General features: G+C 40.4%; 1 protein-coding gene and 1 long non-coding RNA gene across 5 annotated transcripts in view; one reads left to right on the top strand and one right to left on the bottom strand.

Annotated features, from left to right (window-relative positions):
- Positions 1-24,720, top strand: part of LOC116448754 (vesicle-associated membrane protein 2-like) — a 51,783-nt gene that overhangs the window by 11,203 nt on the left and 15,860 nt on the right. For both annotated transcript variants that reach the window (XM_032119650.1, XM_032119652.1), the window contains exon 2: positions 23,727-23,844. In XM_032119650.1, coding sequence (XP_031975541.1) covers positions 23,727-23,844 — 118 coding nt within the window. The remainder of the gene's footprint in view (positions 1-23,726; positions 23,845-24,720) is intronic.
- The window catches only part of LOC116448755, a 50,488-nt gene continuing 30,223 nt past the window's right edge, over positions 4,456-24,720 (bottom strand). Inside the window, exons 3-4 of one of the 3 annotated variants that reach the window (XR_004242104.1) lie at positions 23,707-23,941; positions 4,456-4,776 (exon numbers count right to left, since the gene is read on the bottom strand). This is a non-coding gene — a long non-coding RNA (uncharacterized LOC116448755). Of the gene's footprint in view, positions 4,777-19,367; positions 23,942-24,720 lie in introns of those variants that run through there. The other 2 variants (XR_004242106.1, XR_004242105.1) reach the window with 2 other exon arrangements.

Below are 24,720 nucleotides of genomic sequence, written 5' to 3'. Positions count from 1 at the left end.
CACATCTCAAATGAGAGCATCATAGGTGCCTCAGCATTTGTACAAGGCATGTGGGAGATGGTGTGACCTTTCATCAGGCCTAACAGCACAATTCTGTCTCAGAATGGAGACTTGAAATTTTAAGCAAAGCTTTATTTCTCTCCAAACTTCTTTAATTATATATTACAGGTACTGTATATAACCAAAGCAGGGATCTTCTTGAGAAGCCTTTGCTTTTCCAGAATGTGGTTTATTTTGTATTTCCAAGGACAACAGATTTTACACAGCACTTGCTCTTGGGCATGTCCAGATAAAGGTTCAGGATGTGTAGCTCAGAGATCAAAAAGACAAGTTGACCTGACAAGGATTAGGAGAGAAGATGTTAACACTCCACAAGAAGTGTGAGATTTTAGGTGAGAAGGTGTTCAGCACAGGAACAAAACCTCTGCCCAGGAGCATGCAGATGTTGTTTTCAAATTGCTGATGTTTATGACAGTTGCTTTGTGTAAATGTAAAGAAAGCGCAATTTAGAAGTTTCCATGATACTGTGCAAGAGCTATTTTACATATGAGCATTATGATTTCAAGCATGTTCTGTTTGACAATTCAGTGTTTTGTTCTGTCTTTAGAAATAAAGCCCTGAGAGGCTGGTTGTTTTTCTATGTGTGTGCCTTAGATGGGTTGTTTTGGGATAGGCAATTTGTTTTGTTTATTGTTTAGAATATCTAAAATGGAGAAGTTGCTTGACAAATTTAAATGCTGGAATTCAACATCTTGTTTTTGGGGCCTCATCTGCAGTCCACTGGATTGGCTCTTGTCCCAGTTTGGGTATCTGTCTTTGAAGAGTACTTGTTTCTTGTCAGGAGTACTTTGCTTTGCACAGGATGTGCTGCTGGTGCTCATCCTCTCTATGTGGAGGTATCATTTGTAGCAAGTTTAATTGCAACAAACCAGGAACAATTATTCTGTGTCTATAGCATCAGAGAAATTGAGAATATATTTCATAGAAGGACAGTGGGTGGCTACTGACTGCACAGGAACTGGCCCTGTTCATAAAAGAAGAAGGTCACAGGCTGTATAATATTGTACTAGGTAGAAGAGGATGCATCCAGCATCTTTCTCTTTCCTTCTTGTCCCCAGTCTGTAATATACATGTAAGTAAAGCAAATTGATTCTTGGAATACTGGCAACCTCAGCACTGTGCAGATTTACACAATATGAACACTGACAAATGAACCAAAGAAGAATTAAAATCTTCTTGGAAAACTAAGGCAAATATAGCCGTATAGAATATATTTTATGGATTATTTTCCCTCAGAACGAACAACTGCCAATGGGAATTAAGAGAGTAGAGCATCCTGGTTTATGCTGAGTAGCATAGATGAGTAAAAATGATTTATGTAGTTCTCCTGTGTGCTAATGATTGTCTCAGAGCTTTAATGAATGTCTTCCCTTTGCTGATGTCCTTCAAAAGTATCTTGCAGAACTGAGTTAGTGTGGGATCGTGTCTCCATCGCAATGCTCCAGAAATCAAGGTTTTGAAAGATGTTAGGACTCTGGTCCTCTTCCTGAATGTTTGTTCTCCCAAAGTGCTGGGATAAAACCCAGCCTACAAGAATCCTTACCCACTGTTTGGCTGGGAACGTGGCTTCGGGGTGGTGGCTTCTGCAGTTCATTTTCCGCCCTGCAAGTGTGCTGGTGTTTGTGATACACATGATATTGAGTACCAGAGAAGTGGTGAGCGAAATAGGGGAGCAACACATTTTAATAACATGACACTGGGATAAGGAAAGATGTTCTGGTCCAGTGAGATACATGTAAAGGGTGTTACTGTGGTAAATCATAATCATCTCTGCCCTGCTCCTTGTTTTGCCTTTCCTCACCTTTGATCTATGACTGACCTTTGAATATCTTTGCTTTCCTGTAATTATTTCGCCTCACAAAACCTTCTGGTGGAGTGAATTTGCTCCAGCAGTGTGTGCACAATGTGTGTCTTTTAGGTTTTTCATCAGAGGCCACATCTTGTGTCATCAGGAATAAACTTGCCTGGCTTGGTTCTAATTTGAAATTCGATTTCTTAAGTGTTCATAAAATTAAAAAAAAAAAAAGAAAAAAAGGCAGGAAAAAAAAGCATTTTGCTGTGACATCTGAATGGAACAGAGTCTGTGTACTGGGGAACATACCTTCTGACTAGAAAAGATCTTTGAAGAGAGAAAATAAATTTCCTATGGAAAGATCAAAGCATATGAATTTAATGGATTATGACAAGGTAAAAAAATACCTGGAGAAAATAGTAAGCTCAAACAAAAGAGGGGAATAGGAAGGAGTGGGGCTTTTTGTTGGAGATAAAAGATAGTTAGATGGCTTGCTAAGTACTTGAGATTATATGTTGTAGCTAAAGGGTTATTAGTGGGAATAGGGACTTTTTTCCTGTCTGTTGCAGCCCCCACTTATGTGGTGTCAAGGTAGCCTTGGAGCTGCAGTCTTAAATTCCTGCTCTATTGCAGTGCTCTGTGCTGGTGACTACAGCCTAATGCACCTTGTACTGCAAACAGATCCCCTCAGACTGACAAGAGACTGATGTAACTGTAATAACTCTTAAAGTCACTTTAATAGTCTGAGTAGGTCCTGCTAGGGTCAAAAATATATGGAGCTTATCACAGAAAAAAAGGCAGAAACCCATATGGTGAAATAGGAGATGTTCATGGGTGAAAAGCTCTGGAAAAAAACTTTTGTTCAGGTTATTGTTAGCAAAGATCATCTGCACTGCTGTAGGTGTCCATGGCCCTTCTTCACCCCCGCAGCGTTCGGTGTGTCACAGTCATACAGAAACAGGAAGCAACGCTGAGCAGCAAAGACAGATCCTCAAAGATCTCCCTCTCAGTGGCACATCAGTGGGAATCGGACCTTTGAAATGCCTCAGGAAGCTGAGATCAAGTGACTTTGTCCAAGGCTGTGCTGGGCTTCTGTGGCAGAGCAGAAGCTGCACCTCAGTTCTCCCATTTAGACCCCCATCCTTCCCTGAGTCTCACCACAAAGGACAAGTCCCAAGGGTTTGTGCCAGTGCTTTACCTGAACGAGGAGGTTCACCTGCACTAACTACAAAGCACTGGATCTACTGAGAGATACTCAGCCACACAGAGCCATCTGTAGGTGTTGCTGCTTGCCCCTCAGGTTTATTGCTCCAAATGTTGGAGCAGTTGCATCTCCACAAACCTGCCGGTTGTTTCCTTTATTGACAGTCATGTCTAAACAACGTTTACTGCTTCTTAGCAACACCTGCTTGCCCTCTGTCTTGGGTCAGTTTCTCATTTGCCTTTTCAGTTTTTAAGAAACAACCTGCATCTCTCGTCTTTCTGTCTCCAGAAGTTTATTTTGATAAAGGCAGTAGATTTGTATAGTGACCGTAAGGAAGGAATGTTTATATCTGTGGGTCACCTCTGTAGGGACAATCTGATGGAGAGCTGAACAATACTGGGGTGCACTTCATCAGCACATCCCATTTAGTGCTTTGCCTGTGGACCATATGCTGTGGGAGGGGTGTTATTACTGGATGGGGTGAGAGAGAGATTAAGGCCCAGGTAAATCCTGGTCTCCCAGCCCTTGCTCCTCATTAATACTGCCTGTGCCTTGTGTGTGCTCCTCTGCTGTTCTAAGAAGTGGCTAAACTGATGTAAGATTTGTGTTGCTTCCAGCTCGCAGGCAACTTCAAATGAAATAAAATTAACTTAGTTAAAAATAAAATCGGAAGCCTTTCTTTTGGTTAGACAGTGTTACTTTAAACTAGAAATTTTTCCTTGTTTTAAAGCAAGAGCAACTGCAAGAGCAATCTCTCATCTATTCCTATGACAAGAAGGAATTACATAAAGGAATGGATCTCAGTGGGTGCGTAGTCCAGAAGGAATGGAGCAACATGTGTGCAAAATTCAGCTATTAATAGCAAAGCACTGCTATCTTCTATTCTCTTAAGATCTTGTTTAGTTTGGCAAAGTATAGACAAAACCCAAGAAGTTATGGGAAGTAGATGCAGCAACACTGGATTGGATAGAACAAATGGTTTTGATGAAAAGTATTGTTACTCTAGAAATGAGAAGATAAGATACCTTGAGCTGAATATTTGATATTCAGAGTTCTTGATAGTAGGATGCCAACAGAATTTCAAGCGAGTAATTGGACAGGAGTAATTGGACAGCTGCCACTGAGTGACTGAGGCGATATGTCAAGAACTGTTACAGTATTGAGGCTATTGCCAGCTCTCAGTATGAGACCATGCTGTTCCCACCTTTTCTAGAATGTTCTGTTATAGTCTTCTGTGTCATGAGAAAATTGTGCACTTTGTTATGTCTGGCACCACTTTAGGGTTTTTTGGTTGGGTTTTTGGTTTTTTTTTTTGCTTTTTGTATAACCATGTCATCTTAGTTCAGCAGCGAAGTTTAGATACCAGTCCTAAAATTTCAGTTTTCAACCTTTATTATACCATGGTGCACTTGTACAAAGCAGCAATCACAGTGGCAGCCTTTTGGCACACTGTTCCTGCCAGGCCCAGAGCAACTGGGCTGCTCTGTGTGGTAGAAAGGAGTGCTACTCCCAAAGGTGCAGTGACTCCTTCTCTTCCATCTCTTCCTGTTTTGCACAGCTCTATGTGGCTTTTCTTTTGTGTATTGTCAATTTTACCATCAATCATTTCCCTGGCAGTGTGGAGGGGTGGAAGATGACAGCATACACAACACTGCTGCCGGAGGGTTCCACTGTGGCAGGGTGCTGGCAACACAGGCAACTGGCCACATTGACTTCTTCTCTTTTCATAGTTGGGAAGAAAACATATGGGATTAGTAAGTAACAGAACCTCAGTTTTCATTAGAGAAAGGAAATAGAGTGATTCATTCTGAAACCATACGCTCCAAGGGAGGAAGATTTGAATTATTAACAGCATATCTAAACATGACGGGTGCTGACACCTTCATCTCTTATTTTTACTGCCATGGATTTTCTTCACATGCAGTGAGAGAATTTACACTACAGGAACTGTTAATGGTTTCACGCTTCCTACCCATTTTTAGCTGCCTAATTTATGGAAAGCCATTACTAGGTGAGTCACTGCTTTCACAGGATTAGTGTGGCTGAGATAGAGCTTTGGGTGTTCCTTTAATTTCCATATTTGCTTGAAAGGAACATCAGATCCACATTAAAACTGTTAGTGTTTGGTATAACAGTAGAGTTCAGAGTCTCTGCTCTACTTGATCATGTACAAATATTGCAGGAGATGCTCCCTGTCCCTACAGCTAACAAGCTAAACAAACAAGAGGTGCTTATCTGCATTCTAGGTACTGTGAGTCAGGGTGTCTCATTGTTCAGAACTTGTGCCTAATTGGATGGGAATTAAGTAATTCCAAAGATTACAAACGAAGAAATACTGAGAATCTCACTGTAAATCTCACTATAAAGAACTAATTGCAGAAGCACATTTACTCTCTGGTTGATCTTGTTGAGAAGTAGACATTCACAAGTTCAAAAATGTAACATACAAGCCTGAGGGTGAGGGATTTCCCCTAATAATAAATGAACTGTTGGTTGAAATTTGGGCTGCCTGTATCATGAATGTAACAGGAGAAAATGCAGTGTGTAAAATACTCAAGCACTGAATAAGGGGCAGACGTCATAGCCAATACTCTTTGTAATAAAGAACTCAGAAATATTTGTTCAATTTAGACAACAAACTCAAGCAGGCAGTAACAGATGAAATTTAAAGGAAATCATGAATTGATTTTTTTAAGCTAATTTACTCTTCTGTAAACCTCTTAACTTGTCGCAAAAGGCTCATGTTACTTATCTTTCACCCAATTACAAGCTCTTAAACATCTGTGTAGCTTTTTTTTGCTATGGGTTTTGTGTCCTGGTCTGCCTCTAGAGCCTGTTTGTGTCAGTTATGTGTAGGTTTCTTAGTCAAGGAGTCCCCATCTCACAGCACAGCATATATAACATGTTGCACAACTACCCACCTTCAGCTTCCACGTTTGCCTGGCTGGGAAGTCTGATGTGGCACTGAGTCAGTGTGGGCCTGCAGGTGGGTTAGCTTTGAACTGCTGTCCTAAAGAAATTCTCTTTGGGTGGATCTGCAGGTAAGAATGAAGTGAACCGTCACTAGTTCTCACTCTTTGTTTTCTACAGAAGAGTTTGTGGGGGGTGAAACTGGAGAAATGATGTTACAAGTAAGGTATTGCTCAGGATTCTTTTTCTCTCCACTATTTCTTTCCATTCTGTCAGCTTCTCTTTTTCCTCACACCACTTACTCTGACCTAAGAAATTGCAAAGCTCTTCCTAACAGTGCTTGAAGATTGGTATGTTTGCTGTGTAAGTTCTGAGGCAGATCTTCAGCTGCTACAAAGAGAAGTGACTCTGAAGCCCCAACCTTCTTTTCTTTCTAATTAAAGATCTCTTGTGTATGAGCTACCCACTTCTGTTTTCCCCAGGGATTTTAAAATGCTTAAAAGATTTTAAAAACTGAAGGAAGCAAGTACAATAGTGACTGATATGCATAAGGTTGGGAGACAGTAAGTTATCAGTGGCTCGTTAAATGCTAAGTTACAGAAACTAAACATCAATCATGTTAATCCGTTGGTGTCTTTACATGTTTTCCTGTGTACCCCCAAGTGTATGATTTCGAAAGAGGTGTTAGAAAATTAATTCAAAATTAAATCCTTAAAACGTATCATCAAACTGAGCATAAGAGTATGTACTTGCCTACATATTAACCAATAAATATTCTTTGGCTACTGTTTTACTGTGTGAGTCTGTAGTGGAAATGGAAGTCAATTGGCATTGACTTCTATAAGAAGATTCAAAATACTTGGTGTATTTAGAATTGAACTGTTCCATCATGCTTTTCCAGTAGGATTTTTTTTTTTTTTAATGGAAATGTGTTTGGACTACATATTCAGTGGCCATACATCTGGATTTTCAGGCAAGTGTTTTAAATTTTCTTCTGAACTGAAATCAATACAAACATTTGTGGTGGATTCTTTACTTGTACCTTCAAAACAGCCCACACTTTTCACGTTGTTATTCCATTCAGGGCAGTTGAGTGACTGAATGCAGTAGAAAAGCAAAGCCACAACCTTCTTTGGAAGCTGAATGATTGCCTACTTATGTCTTATGCTGCTTCTCCATAAAATGAACAGTGTCCTCCACTGGAGAGCACACTGGCACGACTAAGGCGTAAAACTGAGTAACAAAGGCAGGAGCAGAGGCTAAAAAGAGATGCACGCAAGGCTTTTAAATGGTAGTGGCTTTGGCCAGCCTTTCCAAGGAAATACAGTTTGTGTGATTGCCTTTTTACCATTTTGCTAAACTTGATGGAGCGGTAAAGACCTCATAGATGCAAATCCTTAAAAGCTGTGGAAAATCAGTAGCGAGGTGGAGTTGAGGCCCCAGTTACTGTTGCCAGCTGAGGAGAAGCAGCTCAGGAGCCTTTTGTTGCTGTGGTTGGCTGTGTGCAGGGATGGTGGGACCTCACCACACCAACTGTGCTGATGCGCCCTGGAGGGGGAAAGGCTGGAGGAGAGCTGGTGAATGTGGCAGGAACTGGAAGTATTTCATGTTAGCAAGTCTTGAAAGATGGTAATGGAGGTAAGCTGGAGGTATTTTGGTGACCGGGGAGGGATGTAGCAATTTTGGATATGAAGGGTTTATTGGTTTAGTTCTGCATGGAACAGTTCATAACATAGCCTGCAAAGGCTGCTTTTTGCTGACAATTATAACATCATAAAGCAGGGAATAAATGGAGTAGTTCTGAATAGTGCTGATGTTTTAGACCAGTAGAAGGGATAAGGCTCAGTATCAGTAACAACTCCTGGGGGACCTTAACCACAAAAAAAGGCAGAAATGTATACAAAGTGAAGACGTATGATAATATATCGTGAGAGTTTGTTCTATAAATAAATAAGCCAGTAGATTGAGTATTTGTCCTGCTTTGATGCATTTCATTTCTAAGCAAACTAACGTACAAATGATAATAAAATGAAAATATTCTTTCCTTTTGGACATCGACTGTTGTCTCCAGTTGCACCAGAGGATATCTAAAGTGGTAAGATGGAGCTGTACCCCACTATTAAAATCCCCTTGGACATTGCCTGATACACTGTGGAGTTGTAACAGTAATATTTTACTGTAATTGCTTTCTTAAGGTGATGACAGGGTGCTGAAGTTGCTGTCACTTATTCTGTATGAGTTAAACCAAAGATGTGTGATTCAGAGCTACTCACTGACAGAATGCTCTGAATTTACATGATTAGAAAGTTCTTCAGATTAAAAGCAATTCATCAAGGCATTTCTCACCAGGAAAACACCTGTGTCAGATGAGCCATTTTTCCTTTACAATGGTAGGACAGTAATATTACTGAATTCAAGCAAAATCTCTGAACTACCTGCACAAACCATCAGGTAGGGAGTAACATAATGTCTGTAATTAGTCCCAGATGTAAAACTCTGCATGTTTAAGATTGAAGGCCCAGTTGAAGTTCTTTCAAAACAAAACAAATCAACCAAAAAAATAACCAAACAAAAAACAAACCCCAACCCCAAAACAACAACAAAAATCCCAGTACAAAGCAGTACTGTAAACTTCTGAAAAAGAGTCCTTTTCAGACAATCAGGCCCTTCAAATCTCTTGAATCCCATGAAATGTTAGTCAAAATCTTAATAAGAAAAAATGTTTAACAAATGGTGTTAGAAGGTTCTTTATCGCTCTTGTATGGTTTAGGAAGGTTCTATATGGAAGTAAGCTGCAGGTTCTCTGGAAAGTTGCCATAGAATGTGGTTATGGGGTGTCAAGATATCAATAACCAGTTAGAAACTGTTCTTTTATGCTAGTTTGAAGCTTCTGGAAGTATTGCTATTAATCCACATAGGCACAGGGGTGCATCACATCTGGTGGCTGCTGGAATGCATGTGAATGCAACAAAATTATTGCAACTGTTCTAATATTTGTGAGGTCCTGATTCCTCAGGAAACTGACTGGAGGGAAACTGTGAATTTGGTGCAACTTTATCCAGAGAAGATTATAGCAGAGTACGAGAGGAGTAAGAAACTATTCAGTTGCTCCATTGATAAAAGAAGTTGGATCAAATTTTTTCATCATGTTTGCTCCCCTGTGTGAGCACAAAGTAAAACATAACTTGCTTTAACCCTGCTTGGTTGGATGATGTTGGTGAGACTGTGGTAATTATTGGTTCATTACTGGAAACTGAATGCTGTTCTTTTAACTCCTAACGGATTTGAGAATCTCTTAGTGTTTAGTGACTATATAAACAGTGTATGAGCAAAATAAAACATTTAAAATTAGCAACAATCCAGAAGGTGAGATTGTTAACAGAATTGTTTTTTTCTGCAAGTTACAGATTACATTTCATTTACTTGAATAACCTGGATTTAGTGTGTGGAGAGATTAGCATAATCACCAAATATATACTTCATCTGAATTTCATTTAGCAGCCATTGATAAAAATCAAATTAATTCAGCTAGAAATTGATTTTTTTTTCAAATGAACTGCAGCTTGGAACACAGACTAAGGCCAAAATGCATTAAATCCTGATTTATTGTGCTGTGTAGATATATTATTTCACAGTTTAGTTTTTTAAGGCATTACAAGTTTTTCGAATTATAGCAGGGACTAGCGTGTTGATGTTCAAGTTTTTAAAATTGAAATTTAGCCTTCAGTTAACCATTTAAATTGATAACCCACTAATCCTAGATCATTATGGTTTTGTTTGCTAGATTGGAGAATAATCTAATGTCTAACATCTCCCTGAGCTCTGATGGTTACTGGTTTTGAGATATACATGCACATATATTCATGCTTACATATTTGTGGAATTACTTCAGGTTCTTAAATAGCATAACTAGGTCTTGTGATAGTAACTTCTATGATTTTGAAGTGAATCAATACTTCACAGTTTTTTATTTAACTTTTCAATTCAGAATTGCCTATGAGAAGTCTGATCATCTAAATTTTTTTTTTAAAAATCATTTGAAAGTAATTTCTGAGAACTTCTGTTCAGTGGATTACTCATAAGATGTTGATGGTTTTTATTTAAAATCTCATGGAAAAAATGGAAATGTGGTCTGTTCATCTAGGCTGGACTAGTTCTGTAATTTTCTCCTCCATTTGAATGCTGGAATCTGACTTCAAAATCTATTTTCCCAGTAACACTGTAGTTTGTCTTTCTGATAATACTTGTTTCAGTTAAATAATTTAAATATTCATGGACAGCAGGTCACAGACTGCAAATGTCAAGATTTTTATGAGTATATTATTAAATTATTTTTAACAAGTTAGTTTTAGTTAAGACTAGGGAATCGAATCAACCCAGTTATAAAGAGAATAAGCCTAGAACAGGTTAAAATGTATTTTCCCAATGATTTCATGGACACTTCTCCAGAACAGGTGTGGTTTCTACCATACTCTAGCAAGGAAAATTACTTATATTCATTTCTGTATTGAATTTCTCTATGGACATTCAGCCACTCTAGGACTTCATGGATAAAATAAAGAGCTTGATTTTAAGGCTTTCATGCAGGCACCAAGATTCCTCCTCTTCACAAGTCACAATTCTTTCTTTTCTGGATGCTGTGGTCTCTCAGCTGATTCCTGATTGAAGGGCCTGTGCTGCAGATACACTTTGGGCACCCTCAGTAGGGGCCCTAGCACTAAGTACTGCAAAGCATGCTTGCAAGGATTAATGTCTCTGTCTGGTGCCTTAGGAGCTTGGATGAGTTAAAAGTGCTAAATGAGCCTCAAAATGTCTGATACAAACACTGCTGGGGAAAGAACAGACAAGGCTGAGGCAGACAAACCTGTATCAGGTCTGAATTACCAGTCAGTCATCCCTGGAGATAAGGGAGTGGTCAAGATGACCTCTTGAGTCCTTTTTTAGATAAATTTTCTCTTTTCCATTGTTCTGTTTGGGGAAAGAAAAGTAGAACCTCATTCAGAAGGAAATTTTCTGCCAGAAACACTCCCAGTTATGTCAGAATCAGTTGCTTACATTGGGAGCTGACTGACCTTGCATGGTTAGTTCCCAAAATTTTTACTGTCAGTCCAAAGCCTAATGATTTCCTATTACCATCTAAATAAAATCTAATTTAACTATTGTTTAATTAACTTTAAGGTACCTTATTGGTCTGAAATGGTTTCTGACATGTCAGCTGTGCATCTAGCATAGAGCAGTCTCCTTTCTAAGCCAACACGATCTGTGAGAGTTATAAGGCATGGCTTACAACTGTATCCTTCTAAAGCACTTCTCATTTTTCAAGTTTTGCTGCAGTGACCATGCTGGCTTTCTGGAAGCACAGTGGCTCTGGGCTGTGCATTGACAGGTCACTAATCTCCATCCTGCACTCAGCCTGTCAGCCACAGGAGAGTGACTCATTCTCTGCAAACCTCCTGTTGCTTAGGAGCTGTTTGTAATGTGGAAGAGAGTTGGGAAAGTCATGGTGAGGTAAGAGGAAAAGGGCTGGGAGGCAGAGTGCTTCTGGCTGCCTACAAGGAACTTGTGAATGAGGGTGTTACTTAACCATCTCATTGGGGAGAAATTTGTCTGTTTCCTCACAGGTGCAAGATCCATGAATTTCCACGTTCTGCCATTCTCTATTGTCCGTGGTATCTAGGAAAGTTAGTCATGTGTGTGGGCCTTCATTGTGTGCATTTATTTACTTATCAGTGGTACCACTTTCCCTTTTAAAACATCGCTTGGTTACCTAGGGAACTGGCTCCAGCCCTGCACATTCCTTCCCCTGTTTGCCTGTCATCAGGTGTGCCATACACAGGGCTCCCAGTAATGCTGGGAGAACTGGGAGTCTGAGACCTGCTGTGCCAGTGCACCACAGCACTGCCCCAGAGGGATGACTCCGCTGCACAAGGATACAGAGGCCAAAAAGGAATAGTAATAAAAAAGTAATAACTCTATCAGTGCATTGAATCTTGCTGTAGGTAGGGTGAATTTGTTGTGGACAGGTGGATGTAATTCCCAATATTTAGTTGAGATAGTAGAAGTTATTTAGTTTTTTTATGGAAATAAAATGCATGAATAACATTTGCTTCTGAAGTATGTATCTGTATCAGAATTGTAGTAGCAGGATACTTTGCCCTTCAAGGGATATAACACAGATGGAAAGACTGAAAGAGCTTGAAGGGTAGTTTTGAGGGCAGGGAATGCTAACTATGGGAATGCTTCAGTCATCTGACTTCTTTATTTATAAAAACAGGAGTTTATGGTTGATTGTAAATGTGTTGTTTTGTCCCAAGTATGACTCTCAGCAGTTCTTCTTGTCACTTGAATAACATATGGACAATTCAAATTTTGATGAAGTCTTTGACTTTTAAAGTATAAATTTAAATCCCAAATGTTCCTTCACAATTCCAATGACTTTTTATTTCTGAAGGAGATGAGAAACAAGTGGTTACTTTTGAAGTATTGTAAAAGTAATTAACTTCCAAGTTTCAGATGAATGGGAAGCAAAATAGAAATACTCCTTCAGCAGACATGGAGGAGAATGTTTCCATTTACCCAGAGAACCCCAAGGACTGCTTATAGTGATGCAACTCACTGTAGATTTTCAGGCATGAAAATGTTCAGGCATTTTCACAAATAGCAAAAGGCAGTCTCTTGAATGTTACAAAACTGAAAGGCACAACCAGAGTAAGCTGGTCTTTACTGAATTAGTAGATGTTTATGGATTTATTGGGGGAAGAAAAAGCAAAACTGAAGTTCAATTTCTGGATTGTAGCATTTTTCAAATGTACAGGTTGATCCACAGAGCATGCCTGCGAGCTTCAGAAATCACACTAGGGGTTCTGGAAATGTGATTTAAACATAGGTCTCTGTGTAAAGCAAAGATGGTCATTAAAAAAATCGGTGGTAAAATAAAGGTGGGAGCTTAGCCTAAGGAGAAACTACAAGGCTCTCGGTGATCCCATGAGGATCCATAGGGAGTTTAGGAGAGGTGGCTGTTATCTTACAGACCAATCTTACTTTATACATTTTAAGTTTCAATATAGTTCATAATTTTCTGTTAGGAAGTATTCACTGAATTTACATTAGTTTACCAAGCAATTTATTTGGCAAAACAATCTCAAAAATCTTCTTTAAAAGGTCTTTAAATATCTGGTTTTGTTGTATTCAAAATGTTCTGTGTTTTTGGCGTTTTTTTTAATTCAATGAGAACTTGAAATGAGAACTTTCCCTTTATTGCTTTAATGTATTTGATTGGTTAAATGGAATGCAGTTTTAGCAATTGATGGATGTTGAAACTGGGAAGACGGTACATTGTGTGTGAATCATAACACTGTGGGAAGGTGGAGTGCCTGTGATAGGACACTGTCACTTGTGAATGATAGCTGCGCTTCATGGAAGCTCTTCAGGGACTGAACGTGACAATTTGGGAGAAATAACGGTGGAAGTTTGGCTCTCTGTGCAGATACCTTTGCTGTTCTCTAACACTTGCACATACTGTTATTTAAGTATTGAATAGGTGAGATAAAATAATTCACTGCACTTTTCTTGGCCAAGTAGTTAGACAAGATTTAAACTTAACAAGCCTCCTGGTAATTAAGCTTTAATATAAGTAGAGATGGTAATTACCCTATAAAGTTTAGCTGTGATGAAACTGTCACTGAACAGCAATGGCATATATATAGATAGGCTACAAAAACACTGCTGGTGGAAATGTGACTTTCTTTCAGCTGTTTTCTTGTTCCTGGGACTTTAAAAACAAACAAACATGTTAAGAGTTGATTTACTTATAAAATGCATCAGCAATTCTGGGAAGTAATGTATAGGCAAATGGGAAGCCCCAAAGCCTCCTAGGTATTAATTGGAGTCTCTTAAAAGACAGGCACAAAAAACATCCTTCACTCTTAAGTAAATATTACTTAAAAGCAAGGAAAGCTTATCAGTCTTACTACTCCTTTGAGAGCCCTCCTTGCTTCTCTGTTTCAGAGTTAACTTTTAACTGACTACAACCAGCAGCAAATGACAGCAGTCTCTTCTGCACCAGCACATGAGTCAGTGAGTAGGGGATAGCTGAGTCAAACTCTACCCTGATCCTTCCCTCCCACTCCCTGCCCAGCTGCTGCCTGTTTACTCCTTAGGGTATATCCCACGAAACTGGAAGCCTACACAGAAAGTTAGAAATAGTGGATGCTCTTACTCCTGTGCTTGAGAAGCACAGGCGATGTCCAACTATGATGTAACACATCAGCACCTCTTCAGAAATAGGGACTTTGCATAGAGCTGGCCATTTCCATTAAACTGTGTCCTTAGGGATTGCTCTGAAGCTTCAAAGAACAGGGTTGTGAATCTGGAAGGTCTGGCAGACCAGGGTATTTAACATCACTGGGCTTCTTTAAATGTACTCAAGCTTTAGAGTCCTGAGTTTTGGAAACATTTCTCTAGCAATATGTTTGCTATTTATCTCTTTGCCCTACAGTTTGTTATCAAGGCAGATTGCAGTTCTTATCTTCCAGTAAGAAATGGCAGCAATGATACTGAGTCATTTTCAGTCTATTCATTGTTTTATTCTTGCGTTGTTTCAGATGTATCTCACCAAGGCACTGAGTAAAGCGTTGTTCCGTTAGGCTTCCTCTCTCTCACAGCCTGGTATACTGCAGTGATTTATGCTTTAGTCCAGTGTTGTTTGTTTGCTATCAGCTTTTTCTTTCCCTAATTTCCCATCAGTAACTTAGGGCAAGAAAAATAAAGGCTTTGTGTTATCCAGGATTTGACTTCTCTGCTGAATCTCTTCTTTGCTTCGGTTTGTTGGCATTTTGTAGTTGGGGGGGGATGTGTCTTCTTATGCCCAGTAAAAGCACTTTCCCATTTATAAACTAAAATTCCTTTAATAAAGTTTTCTAGGGAGAAAAGTGCAACTCTTCCTGTGATGGTCAGTGTCTGTGTTATTTTTCCAGGTGCGTAACCTCAGTGTGCAGGACAGAACTGAAGTAACTGAAGTTACTGAAGTGGCAAAGGTTGCTACCATTGCAGCTTGCAAAGTCAAGAGCTCTCAGGGATTTAAAGACCACTTCAGCTCAAATGAACCACATTAACATAAGAACATATGCGGCTAATGGAGCATAAAGAACTTTTGTAAAAGAAAATTCTGGTATTTTTTTTGTAACAGTGTGTTCATTTACATACACAAGATTTAATCTATATTGAACTGGCTTGAAATAGTAACCATTTTGAGACAAAATTAGATCACAGACCTGATCTTTGTGCCAGTTTTATTGCCTTTAGCCCACATCATAACCCAGATACTCAAGGTTAACAGGTTGAAAAGCATCAAAAAAATTAAAAAAGGAAAAAAAGAAGTTTGTGTTCTTTTAGCTAGTGAAGAGAAATTATTTCAAGAGCCTGAAACCTGCCAATTATGAAATCTTGTAAGAATTAATAGAATGTGCAATCAATACTACCTAGGAACATGTCCTTCTAAAAATTGATGTTAGTGCAATACGGTGTTTTGGTATTCTTCTGTGTAGACATTGCACTGAAGATAGATTTTAGTTATTAACTATTATGAAGATATCACATAAATTATTTCCATATGTTTTACTAAATTAATTTCTATCTGAAAGCAGCCTGATGCAAATTAAGCAAATTATGAATTTAAACACCAAAATGTAGAAAACAATAAATTACATTTCTTTTTATAATATAATGTTCATATAAATATTAAGAGAAAGGTTTTTTATTATTGCTTACACCTGTATTTGCTTCCATTCTCTAATGAAAAAAAATCTTATGTAGTATAAAGATTACAATTAGTTTCATACCAGCAAATGAGAATTAACCCTTTTCTAAGAAAAAACACACAGTATGGGGCTAAAGTTGGCTGAAGTCACAGGTCAGTCTATGGAAATTACCTCAAAAGGAGATTTACTTTAGAGTTGGTTTGGGGTTTTCTTCAGTGCTCTGTATGTAAGTATATAAATTTGCAGTCCTTGTAGCTGTGAAACAATATCTGTAGTTTGGTCTGAGATTAGCTTCAGATCTGGGCAGTCTCATGCAGAGGTTTGTCAGGGCAAAGTCCCCGCTGCTCCTGTGCCGGTGCCGTGTTGGCAGCAGGGGAGCAGAGGTCTCACCACCAGCAGCAGCGAGGTGCCTGGGGCTGCCCCACGAGCCAGCCAGCTCACAACGAGGGACCTCTGCCTTCCCCTCTGGTAGTTTTTCCCACAGTGACCTGATTTGAACTCTCTCCACTGCCCCTGCTTTTGGAGAGGCAAGTGCTGTGGTGTAAAAATGAAACCCCACATCGCGGTGTGTTAGAGCTGAGACTTGGCTAGTCTAGTCTGGGTCAGTGCAGTTCCTAATTGCAGTTTAAGTAGCACACTGAACTCTTTTCAGTGGGTCAGATAGGTTACAGGTTATAATGGCGACTGTCTGCTTGGTTGTCTGCCTCATTAGTTCCCTACAATTTTGTTAAACCCTACTTTTGCCTGGTTAAATGTCAAGATGAGGCTAGTCCAGTGGGATCTAAAGGCATGGCAGAACTGGTTTGTATGTGCAGGTGCTTTTTTGGATTAATGACCACTTAAGACTAGGATATGTTAGATGGTTAGCTTCCATACTGTAGTTCTGAGTTTTTAACTTGCGAATATAGAATGTGAATGCTGACACCCTGAGTCATCTAACCCTTAATTGTCCTTCAAGCAAATCCATGGACTACTCTGCAAAGCATGAGCAGAGCTTAACACATGAAGCAACATCCCTGCATTGAGCTGACTTTATCTTAAGCCACGGACTTTGCAAAAGATGACAGCCAGAGGAAAGAAGGATCTAAAAAATTCTGTGGTGTTGATAGTTTGGAAGAGGAATCCTGCCTTCTGTTACTTTTCTGACTAACAGAAACTCCACCTGAGTCACCACTACTAGTTGTTGTGAAGGCCATAATTTAGAGGAAATTATGGAAATAATGTAACTCTTTCTGGAAAATTCTTGTGCTTGTCACAAAAATCATTTGGCTGGACTAACTGGCGGGATTTAGAATTCAGGTGCTGGTGGTTTTGTAAGCAACATTTATTTGGCTTGAATAGAAGATACTGGAAGAGATAAATCAGTTGGTCATTACTAACTTAACAAGTGTTGATCAAATTAAAGATGATGTCTTAGGGTTCCTCTCCTTTTCCTCTGTGTGCATATTTAGCACACCAGATGGTTAATGCAGTCATAATAAACTAGTGGGAATATTTAATTAAATGTGTTCCCAGGACATTAAATGCAGAGTATTATCCTTTGGCTGGTGATCAGAGTAAATATTTGGTAATAAGGGAGAGTCCATGTAGAATATTGTTGGTAATACATGAAAAGCACATTTGAGAACAGAACTGTGTTCAAAGCAGAACTTTCTTCACAAAATGAAGACATCTCAAATGCTAATTTCTTTTATATGTGGGGTTTTATTCTACCACCGATTCACTATTACTCATTACACAGTTATTACAAATAGCATGAGGAATAACTTGAAATTTGATAGTCATAGAATGGAATGAGTCTAAGTTTAAGTCTGTAGCCATTTACTTGTCAATAGTCACATTTTTACTGAATACTGAAGGGCTCAGATACGAAAAAGGACAGTTAAGAACAACATCTCTGTTCAAGCAGTGATGCTTGCCTTGTAAGTGAAGGAAGCCTGTTTGCTCTTGTTGAGAGCTAAATCTGCTCCCTCTGTGAGACCTCAGAGGGCTAATTTTTCTACATTTTTCTGTAGTCTGAAAATCCCTCCAGCCACAGTCTGCAAATGTCCACCAGCCCAGCAGTGATACTCCTCCATCAATCAGCTAATTATCTCCTCAGCCTAACCAGTTTTATGATATCATGGCTTTCTTTACTCCCATTGAGCAGCTTTTTTTTGTTCCCCTGCGAAAGTGACATTAGTAGAATGAAAACAAGGATAAATGTAGCCTATTAAAATAGGCTAGTTAATAACTGGAGGGGGGAAGATGAGCTAGAAATCTGAAATACGTATAATTAGTGGGCAACTGAACTGAAAAGCAAATTACCCTACTGAGAGCATTATCTCAGAAGTGGGAGGTCACAGTCTCTAGCCACGGTTGTCTTTCTGGAGAGTTTTTGCAGGCAGAGAACATCACTGTCTACTTGTAAGAAGAATGAGAACCTGAAGAACACTTAATTTTATGGGGGTGCTCTAAGTTTCTCTACACCTCTCGTGACAGAATTAGTGTGTGGTTTTCAAAGAGTAACAGGACCTGCCATTTGACACTATCCCATTTCACTATGGCAAAACCAAATAACTCGGTAGGAGGTGCTGGGATGGATAACTAATGTCTCTTTCCTGGACACAAAGAGAAACATGACTGTCCACACACAACTGTGGTAGGCCCATGCTGTTGTTAAGTCTGTACAGCTAAGAACTTGAGTCTGGAAGGCTCAAATCTTAAGGAGTTTAAAAATATATTTCTTTGAGAGATGACACGTGAATAGACAAGCACAGAATTTTAGTCTGCTCTATTTATTAGACTGGATTTTGTTAGGATTGTGTCAAACCTCATATAGCCACACTGATTGGTAAGAAAGCTTTTTTTGTGAGTGTTGGCTAAACTGACCTCCTGCAGAAAAAAAATCCCATGTGGTAGCATCTGATTAACAGTAAGCTGGAAACCTCCAAATTCCTCCAGAATGCAGAAGACTCAAAGTATTGTCAGTAAAAGTCCCTCTCTGCAAACTATCAGTGGAAAAATTGGTTTAGCTGTTACTGCATAGGAATAGACAAAGCAAGTCCGAAACAGCAACCCCCCAGGGCTATAGAGCTCCTTTATTTCCTTAGAGATCCTCCGTGCCTCAAAGCTTTCCAGTGCATCTCAATTCACAGATGGACATTCTCTGCACTGGGAACAACGTGAGATAGGTTTGTTTCTGCAGTTACTCTTTGGGCCAGAATCTTCACTGACATGCATAGCCACTAAAGTAGTGTATAAATTTGCATTTGTAGCTAATTTTAATAATTGTTTTAGAGTTAAATCTCAAGAGTACAAAGCTATGGAAGTGTTCAGATTTATTTTACAGTTAAGGGGGGGGGGGGCAGGGAATTGGTGTATTTTTCAAATGCCTTTGAAATCACAGACTGTCAGACTCTACTTACACAGCAAAACCCAAATGGATAGGTGCCTTTTGAAGGGGTCCATATGGAAAAAGAGTGTCTTAAATATACATAAGTTACAACAGTAAATATGTACTACACGAATATGATACCTGAACAGTTAAAAAAAAAAGTAGGAAGAGAGGCAGTGCAATTTTGTTTTATTTGAACAACAGGGAAAGGGTTTGAGGAAAGAGGACTCCGATTGGGGTTCTTAAAAAGTTGCCTGCTTCATTTCATTTTTGGTAGGGATCATTAGTCAAATCTGCTGCATTGCTGCACGTTCACTGCCCCTCCCCTGAGCTCTGCCAGCTGACACCCCCTAAAGCTGTCTGATGTGATTCTCACTTTCCTTGTGCTGTCAGCTTTAGCTGTGTTTCTCACTGTTTAAGTCTGAGGGGTAGAAAATAACTCCTGCTATTAGAAATAGGTTGTGAGCTTTGACTTGAGTCAGTAGTTGGAGAGGAGCAGAAGGATGACAATGAAGAGGGCTGGGCTGCTCTGCCACAGGCTTTCTGTACCATGGAGCAAGTCACTTAACCTCCCTGTACCTGTTTCCCAGCCATATGTGGGGATAATAGCTTTTCCTTAGCTTATTGCAGTGTTGTTAGGATAAAGACTTTGAAGGGATTAGGTCCTATAGTTGGAGGCTTTAAAAAGCACTTTGGATGGATAAAAGAAGATGCTGAAAGCAGCCTTGGAGGTTCTAATGTAAACTGTACCAAGTCACAGTGGTGGCCTGGTGTCCTCCTGGAATTTGCATCATGAATCTCCCTTCCCTAGCCTGACAAAGTGAAAAAATTCTGCTGTGTAGCTCACACATATGAACAAAAATGAAAGTGTGTGTCAGATGGTTTCCCAAAATATTAGATACACAATCATCCTTAGTGTTCCTTCAGCCAGTGCTGAAATGCAAAACAGTAACACTGGATATCTCCAATTCTCTTTCAATTAAGAGTTGCAGCTCCCTTTAACTGTCAGATCTAACTTTTGCAAGTTGCTTGCAAAACATCTAAGCAAGATGACAAATCTCTTAGTCATGAATTTGACCTACCAGTTTCAGGCCCAACTAGAAGAACTGAGGATGTCTGAGTCAGTTGAGACCATTTTGCTGAATCACTCAGATAGTCCCTGAATGTTTCTTCCAAGGTGGCTGCATACACAGACCCTGCAGTGCTTTCAGTCTGTTGGGTTGCTCATGTGCTAACTGATCCAAATCTGGCTTGTGGGGAGTGGGGATGAAACTGATGTTACATAAAGACTGACCTGGCTGCTGACACTCTAAGCAAGTGGTGTAGTTGTCCCGAAGTAAGTGTACTCATCACTCTCCCAGAGTGTACTCCAGTGCTCTGATGTCACAGAGTGGTTCCATTTAAGAGTATTTGCTAGGGATTCATATCCTTTTTCACCAGCAATAATAGAATTTTGTTCCTCTTTCAGAATTAATTTGACTTGTTCTTGGGAATGGAGGTTCTCAGCACCAGTGGTAATTGTTTTCCTTTTCCTAAAAAAAGTACACAAGTCTGATGGCTAGGGGCCTAGTGGTGGAGCTTTTATATGGATTTTTCACTCTTTTGTAGCTCCACAAAATCATGCCAGACCATGAAAAATTATATTTTAAAGTTGTGATGCTTCATGTATTTCAAAAGGAGGCTTCTCCAACATAGTGCTAATATTTTTGCATAAATTTCTTTGAATAACGCTTCTGAGAAATTATAAACTGATACGACATGGTACAGAGGCAATAATGGAAGAATTATGTAAATGCAGGAAGAATTATGTAAATGGAGGATGGACTTCAATTCTAGGATTTTTGCACTATGATACCACAGAGAATGTCTGTGCTTTCAAGTGATGCAGGCCTTCAGTTCCCTTCTTTCCCAGAAATCTTAGGTTCAAAACCAAACTCTTACTGGCTGCTCTGTGGGACTGGAGCCACATTAGCACACTGAGGTGCTGTCTTCTTCCCAGCCAGGATGCTTTCTACAGGGCTCACACACTGGTAGGGCAGAGCCAGAAGCACTGGGACCCCTCTGTCCTGTTCTGTAGTGCCCTGGGAGGCCAGGAGGGGATGCAGGTATCTTGTGTATTTGTTTTTGATATTGTGTGTTGCCTCATGATGGGAGAGGGCTCTTGCCTTGGTAACCTGCAAGGGCTGCTGGTGGCATTAAAGCCATGAGCTTCGGGGCTGCCTTTGTTGAGCCTGTCTGGGAGCTTGTGCTGTCCCTCTCTCTTTGGGTGAGTGTTCTTCTGCTTGGGGCAGCTCAGTGATCTGACTGTCGAGGCCGTGACCGAGGCTGCTGCTCTAACTGTGTAAGGAGTGCACAGTTCCAGAGACAAAAGGTTTGGAAAGAGTAGCTCTGCACTGCAGGCAGCACCCAGCTCTGGTTACTCTGGAATTAGATTTTAGGTAATTAAATTAAGATGGGTATGTTAATTACAAGCTTGCTGTGCCTTAGCATAAAGATTGTCATCTCTCTTTGGTGGTTGCAGTAACTCCTGCTGGACGGTCAGGGCAGCTGTAAAAGCACCTGTTCTTCCCATCCTTTCCTCCCCTATACAGGGAGCAGAGAAGCCCCAGAAAATGCAGCTGAAACCAAATGAGATGGCAGCAAGAATGCTGGAAGAGAACAACCTTGAAAGTGTCTACTGTATGTCAAGTCATTTTAAGGACAGCTTGGGAGGTGCAAAAAAAAGATGAGAATTACTAGGCAGGAAAGGTACATGGCAGAGCTCCAAACTGTGGAGTTCTCTCGTAGCTCTGACCAAGAACATCACTGCATTTATAAGATACGCTTACAGCAAAACATGTGGCAGGGAAAAACTCTTCTCACATACTCCCCTTCTGCAGTCTCTGGGATTCTAACAGTGTGTAACTCAAGAGAGAAACTCTCTTAATGTTTGTAGTAGTAACACAGTGTTTCCACAGAAAAAATTCTGCTTGTCTCTATTGGGAAAATGCCTATTTACTTCCTTAACTGCAAAGACATTTTACAGTTTCAATTTTGGCTCTGTTGTTGTACCAGGATCTCCCTTTGAAGCTGTTGATGCTCCAGGGAGATCTTGTTTTGTGTTGTGTGAGTGTGATGTGCATTATAGTCAGATTTTTATCCTTTGTGACAACTCAGAATAAATCCTGTTGGGATGCTGGCCCATGGCCATTGATGGAGTGATTCCATTGCAGGTGGCAGCAGCATCTGTTTTTCTATGTTGTTAGTTGTGGCTGTGAGGTCCTCAAAGGATGACCAAGCAGTGCATGGCTCAGTTTCTTTTCTTTCAGCTAAAGCTTGCTAATGACATTCTCACCCACAGTTAAAAAGTGAAGTGTAAGTTACAGCAGTGCTGCAGGTCTGCAAACAGCTGCTCCATCTCTGGGAGCTTCTGAGGGCCAGTGTTATCCACAGGGATCTCAGCCCTCAGGCAATACTGTCAAACTGAATTTTGCAGCTTAAGGTACCTTTGGGGAACTAACTTGAGTGCCCCCAGGCGTTTTGACAGTGTATTAATGAGGCCATAATTCCAGCAGCATTAATCAGACCCCAGGATGTAGAAGGGAATGATTCACAGAGAAACACTGTGTTCTCTCAGTCTGTCACTGTGGGAAGGCATTGGTAATGCATGAGTGGGATTTGTGATATTTTTCAGTTCACATGCTTAGGGATTTCCTCTGCAGCTTCAGGAAGGGTTTTATTTCCCTGTGGGAATAAGTGAGAGGGGTCCCTTGAAAGAAAAGGTGAGGTTTCACAGGTTAAAGCATGGGTGTGAAGGATCAGTGGCTAAGGTTAAAGGACCCTGTTCAGGCTGGCAGGGTGATTGTCTGTGCAAACTCATACTGTGAGACAGACCAGCTCTGTTCTTGGATTTTCAGGACGCTTTCTTTTGTCCTTTGTTATAGAGCAAACTGGAGAAAGCCAGTGTTGAAGTTTAAGAACTACTGTGCAGAAGATCAGGGCTCTATTTACAGCATTGCTGCAAATACTCATCTAGGGTCTGTGGCAGATGCTTAAGCTGCTCTGGTGGGGCATTTGGTGACCACCAGTGGGGAGGTTCAGCATTGCTGAATGCCAGCGATGACTAACCCCATGCTGTGTGCAATTCTCACCCCCACTTCCTCCTCCATGTCTTTCTCCTCTCCTTCTGTTTATCTTTACTTGGTTAAGTCCAAACACCAAGGAGCAGGGCAGTGCTTTACTCAGCACACTGAGAAGGAAGACAGGGTCACGGCCCTGGCTCTTACTGTGTTAACACAGAGTACCCAGAGCAGAATGTGTTTCCTTAGTGGGACATAAGCTCTGCCCTGCTAGTCAGGCCTGTGATCCGTTTGGCCATTGGCCTAACTTAGGGTAGATAATCTGAATTGTTTGCTGTTTAGAAAGGCAGCAAGGGAGGTGGAAGAGTTTGATAAAGTCCTATCAAGAAACAGTGTGAAAACTGATTGTGGTATGGAATAGTAGGGTTGTGATCCAGGAATGGAAAACATGGGTTGAAACAATGGAAAAGTTCTTTGAAGAGATAGGTACTTTCTACTAGTTCCAGAGAAGGGGTAGTGAGCAAATAAAGATAGTTTCAGTCACTTACGTTCTCTGGTTTTGATCTAGGTCTGTTCCAGCTTCTACCCAAGGTCCCACCGGTGCTGCAGCGGCTGCAGGGCCTCCTCCTGCTACCAGTGTGTCCAGCAACAAGCGGCTGCAGCAGACACAAGCCCAGGTGGACGAGGTAAGTGGCTCCAAGTGATCTGTTGTGCACCACAATGGTGCTGCTGTGGTTGGTTTCCTCCCCCAGGTTCCCACCTGCTCATCTGAAGGCCGTGGATCTGGGAAATGAGATTTATCAAAGGACGGCAGTTATGAGGAGGCAGACAGTACAAGAGGGATTCTGAATATAAACATCCCTGTACCAGTAACAGTTTGGCAGATTAAATGTGGGCATTGGTGCCAATTGAGGAATTCCTCCCAGTCAGTCTGGTTAGGAGGAAATATCATAGTGGAAGCAGCTTTTCTAGTGTGTTCCTGCACTCCTAAAGGTTAGATGCTAATTTTGCAGACTGTTTCACAGAGACAGGCCATCAGCTTCTCATAGATAGATTAAAACCATCAGAATTAAGCAGCTGAGGGCTGTGTTCATTAGCAAGAGCTCTATTGATTAATCATCACAACTTATTCCCACACATGACGTCATAACAGCATCTTTAACAAATCCCCACTTCTTTTCTTGATCTTGGAGGACCAGGTGCCTGTTCCAGCTTGGATCCTTAAAATCTTGTTGCACCTTGGCTGTAATGCCAGTGTCCATCTACCTGTTTTGGGAATGGTAGTAGTGAGCACACCACTGCTCATGGGTGCGGTCCCTGAGTACACCAGAAGGACAGTAGCAGCTGTAGCGTCCTTACACACCTGCTGTGTGCACTTGTGTGCTGGGTATTAAGGAAAGAATATTGTTAAACCCCTCCAAAGACTTAAGTAACTAATTGCTTACTGTCTATGGTGAAGTGTGCAGAGCTTGTGTGATTCTTAAATGCCAATTTGATAAAATACACATTAGAAAATATGTTCTTACATGCATAAAGGCCTCTATTTTCAAAAGCTTCAGGCA

This window comes from Corvus moneduloides, chromosome 10, assembly GCF_009650955.1.
Source record: "Corvus moneduloides isolate bCorMon1 chromosome 10, bCorMon1.pri, whole genome shotgun sequence".
Classification (NCBI taxonomy): domain Eukaryota; kingdom Metazoa; phylum Chordata; class Aves; order Passeriformes; family Corvidae; genus Corvus; species Corvus moneduloides.
This window is presented reverse-complemented; position numbering and strand designations above follow the sequence as displayed.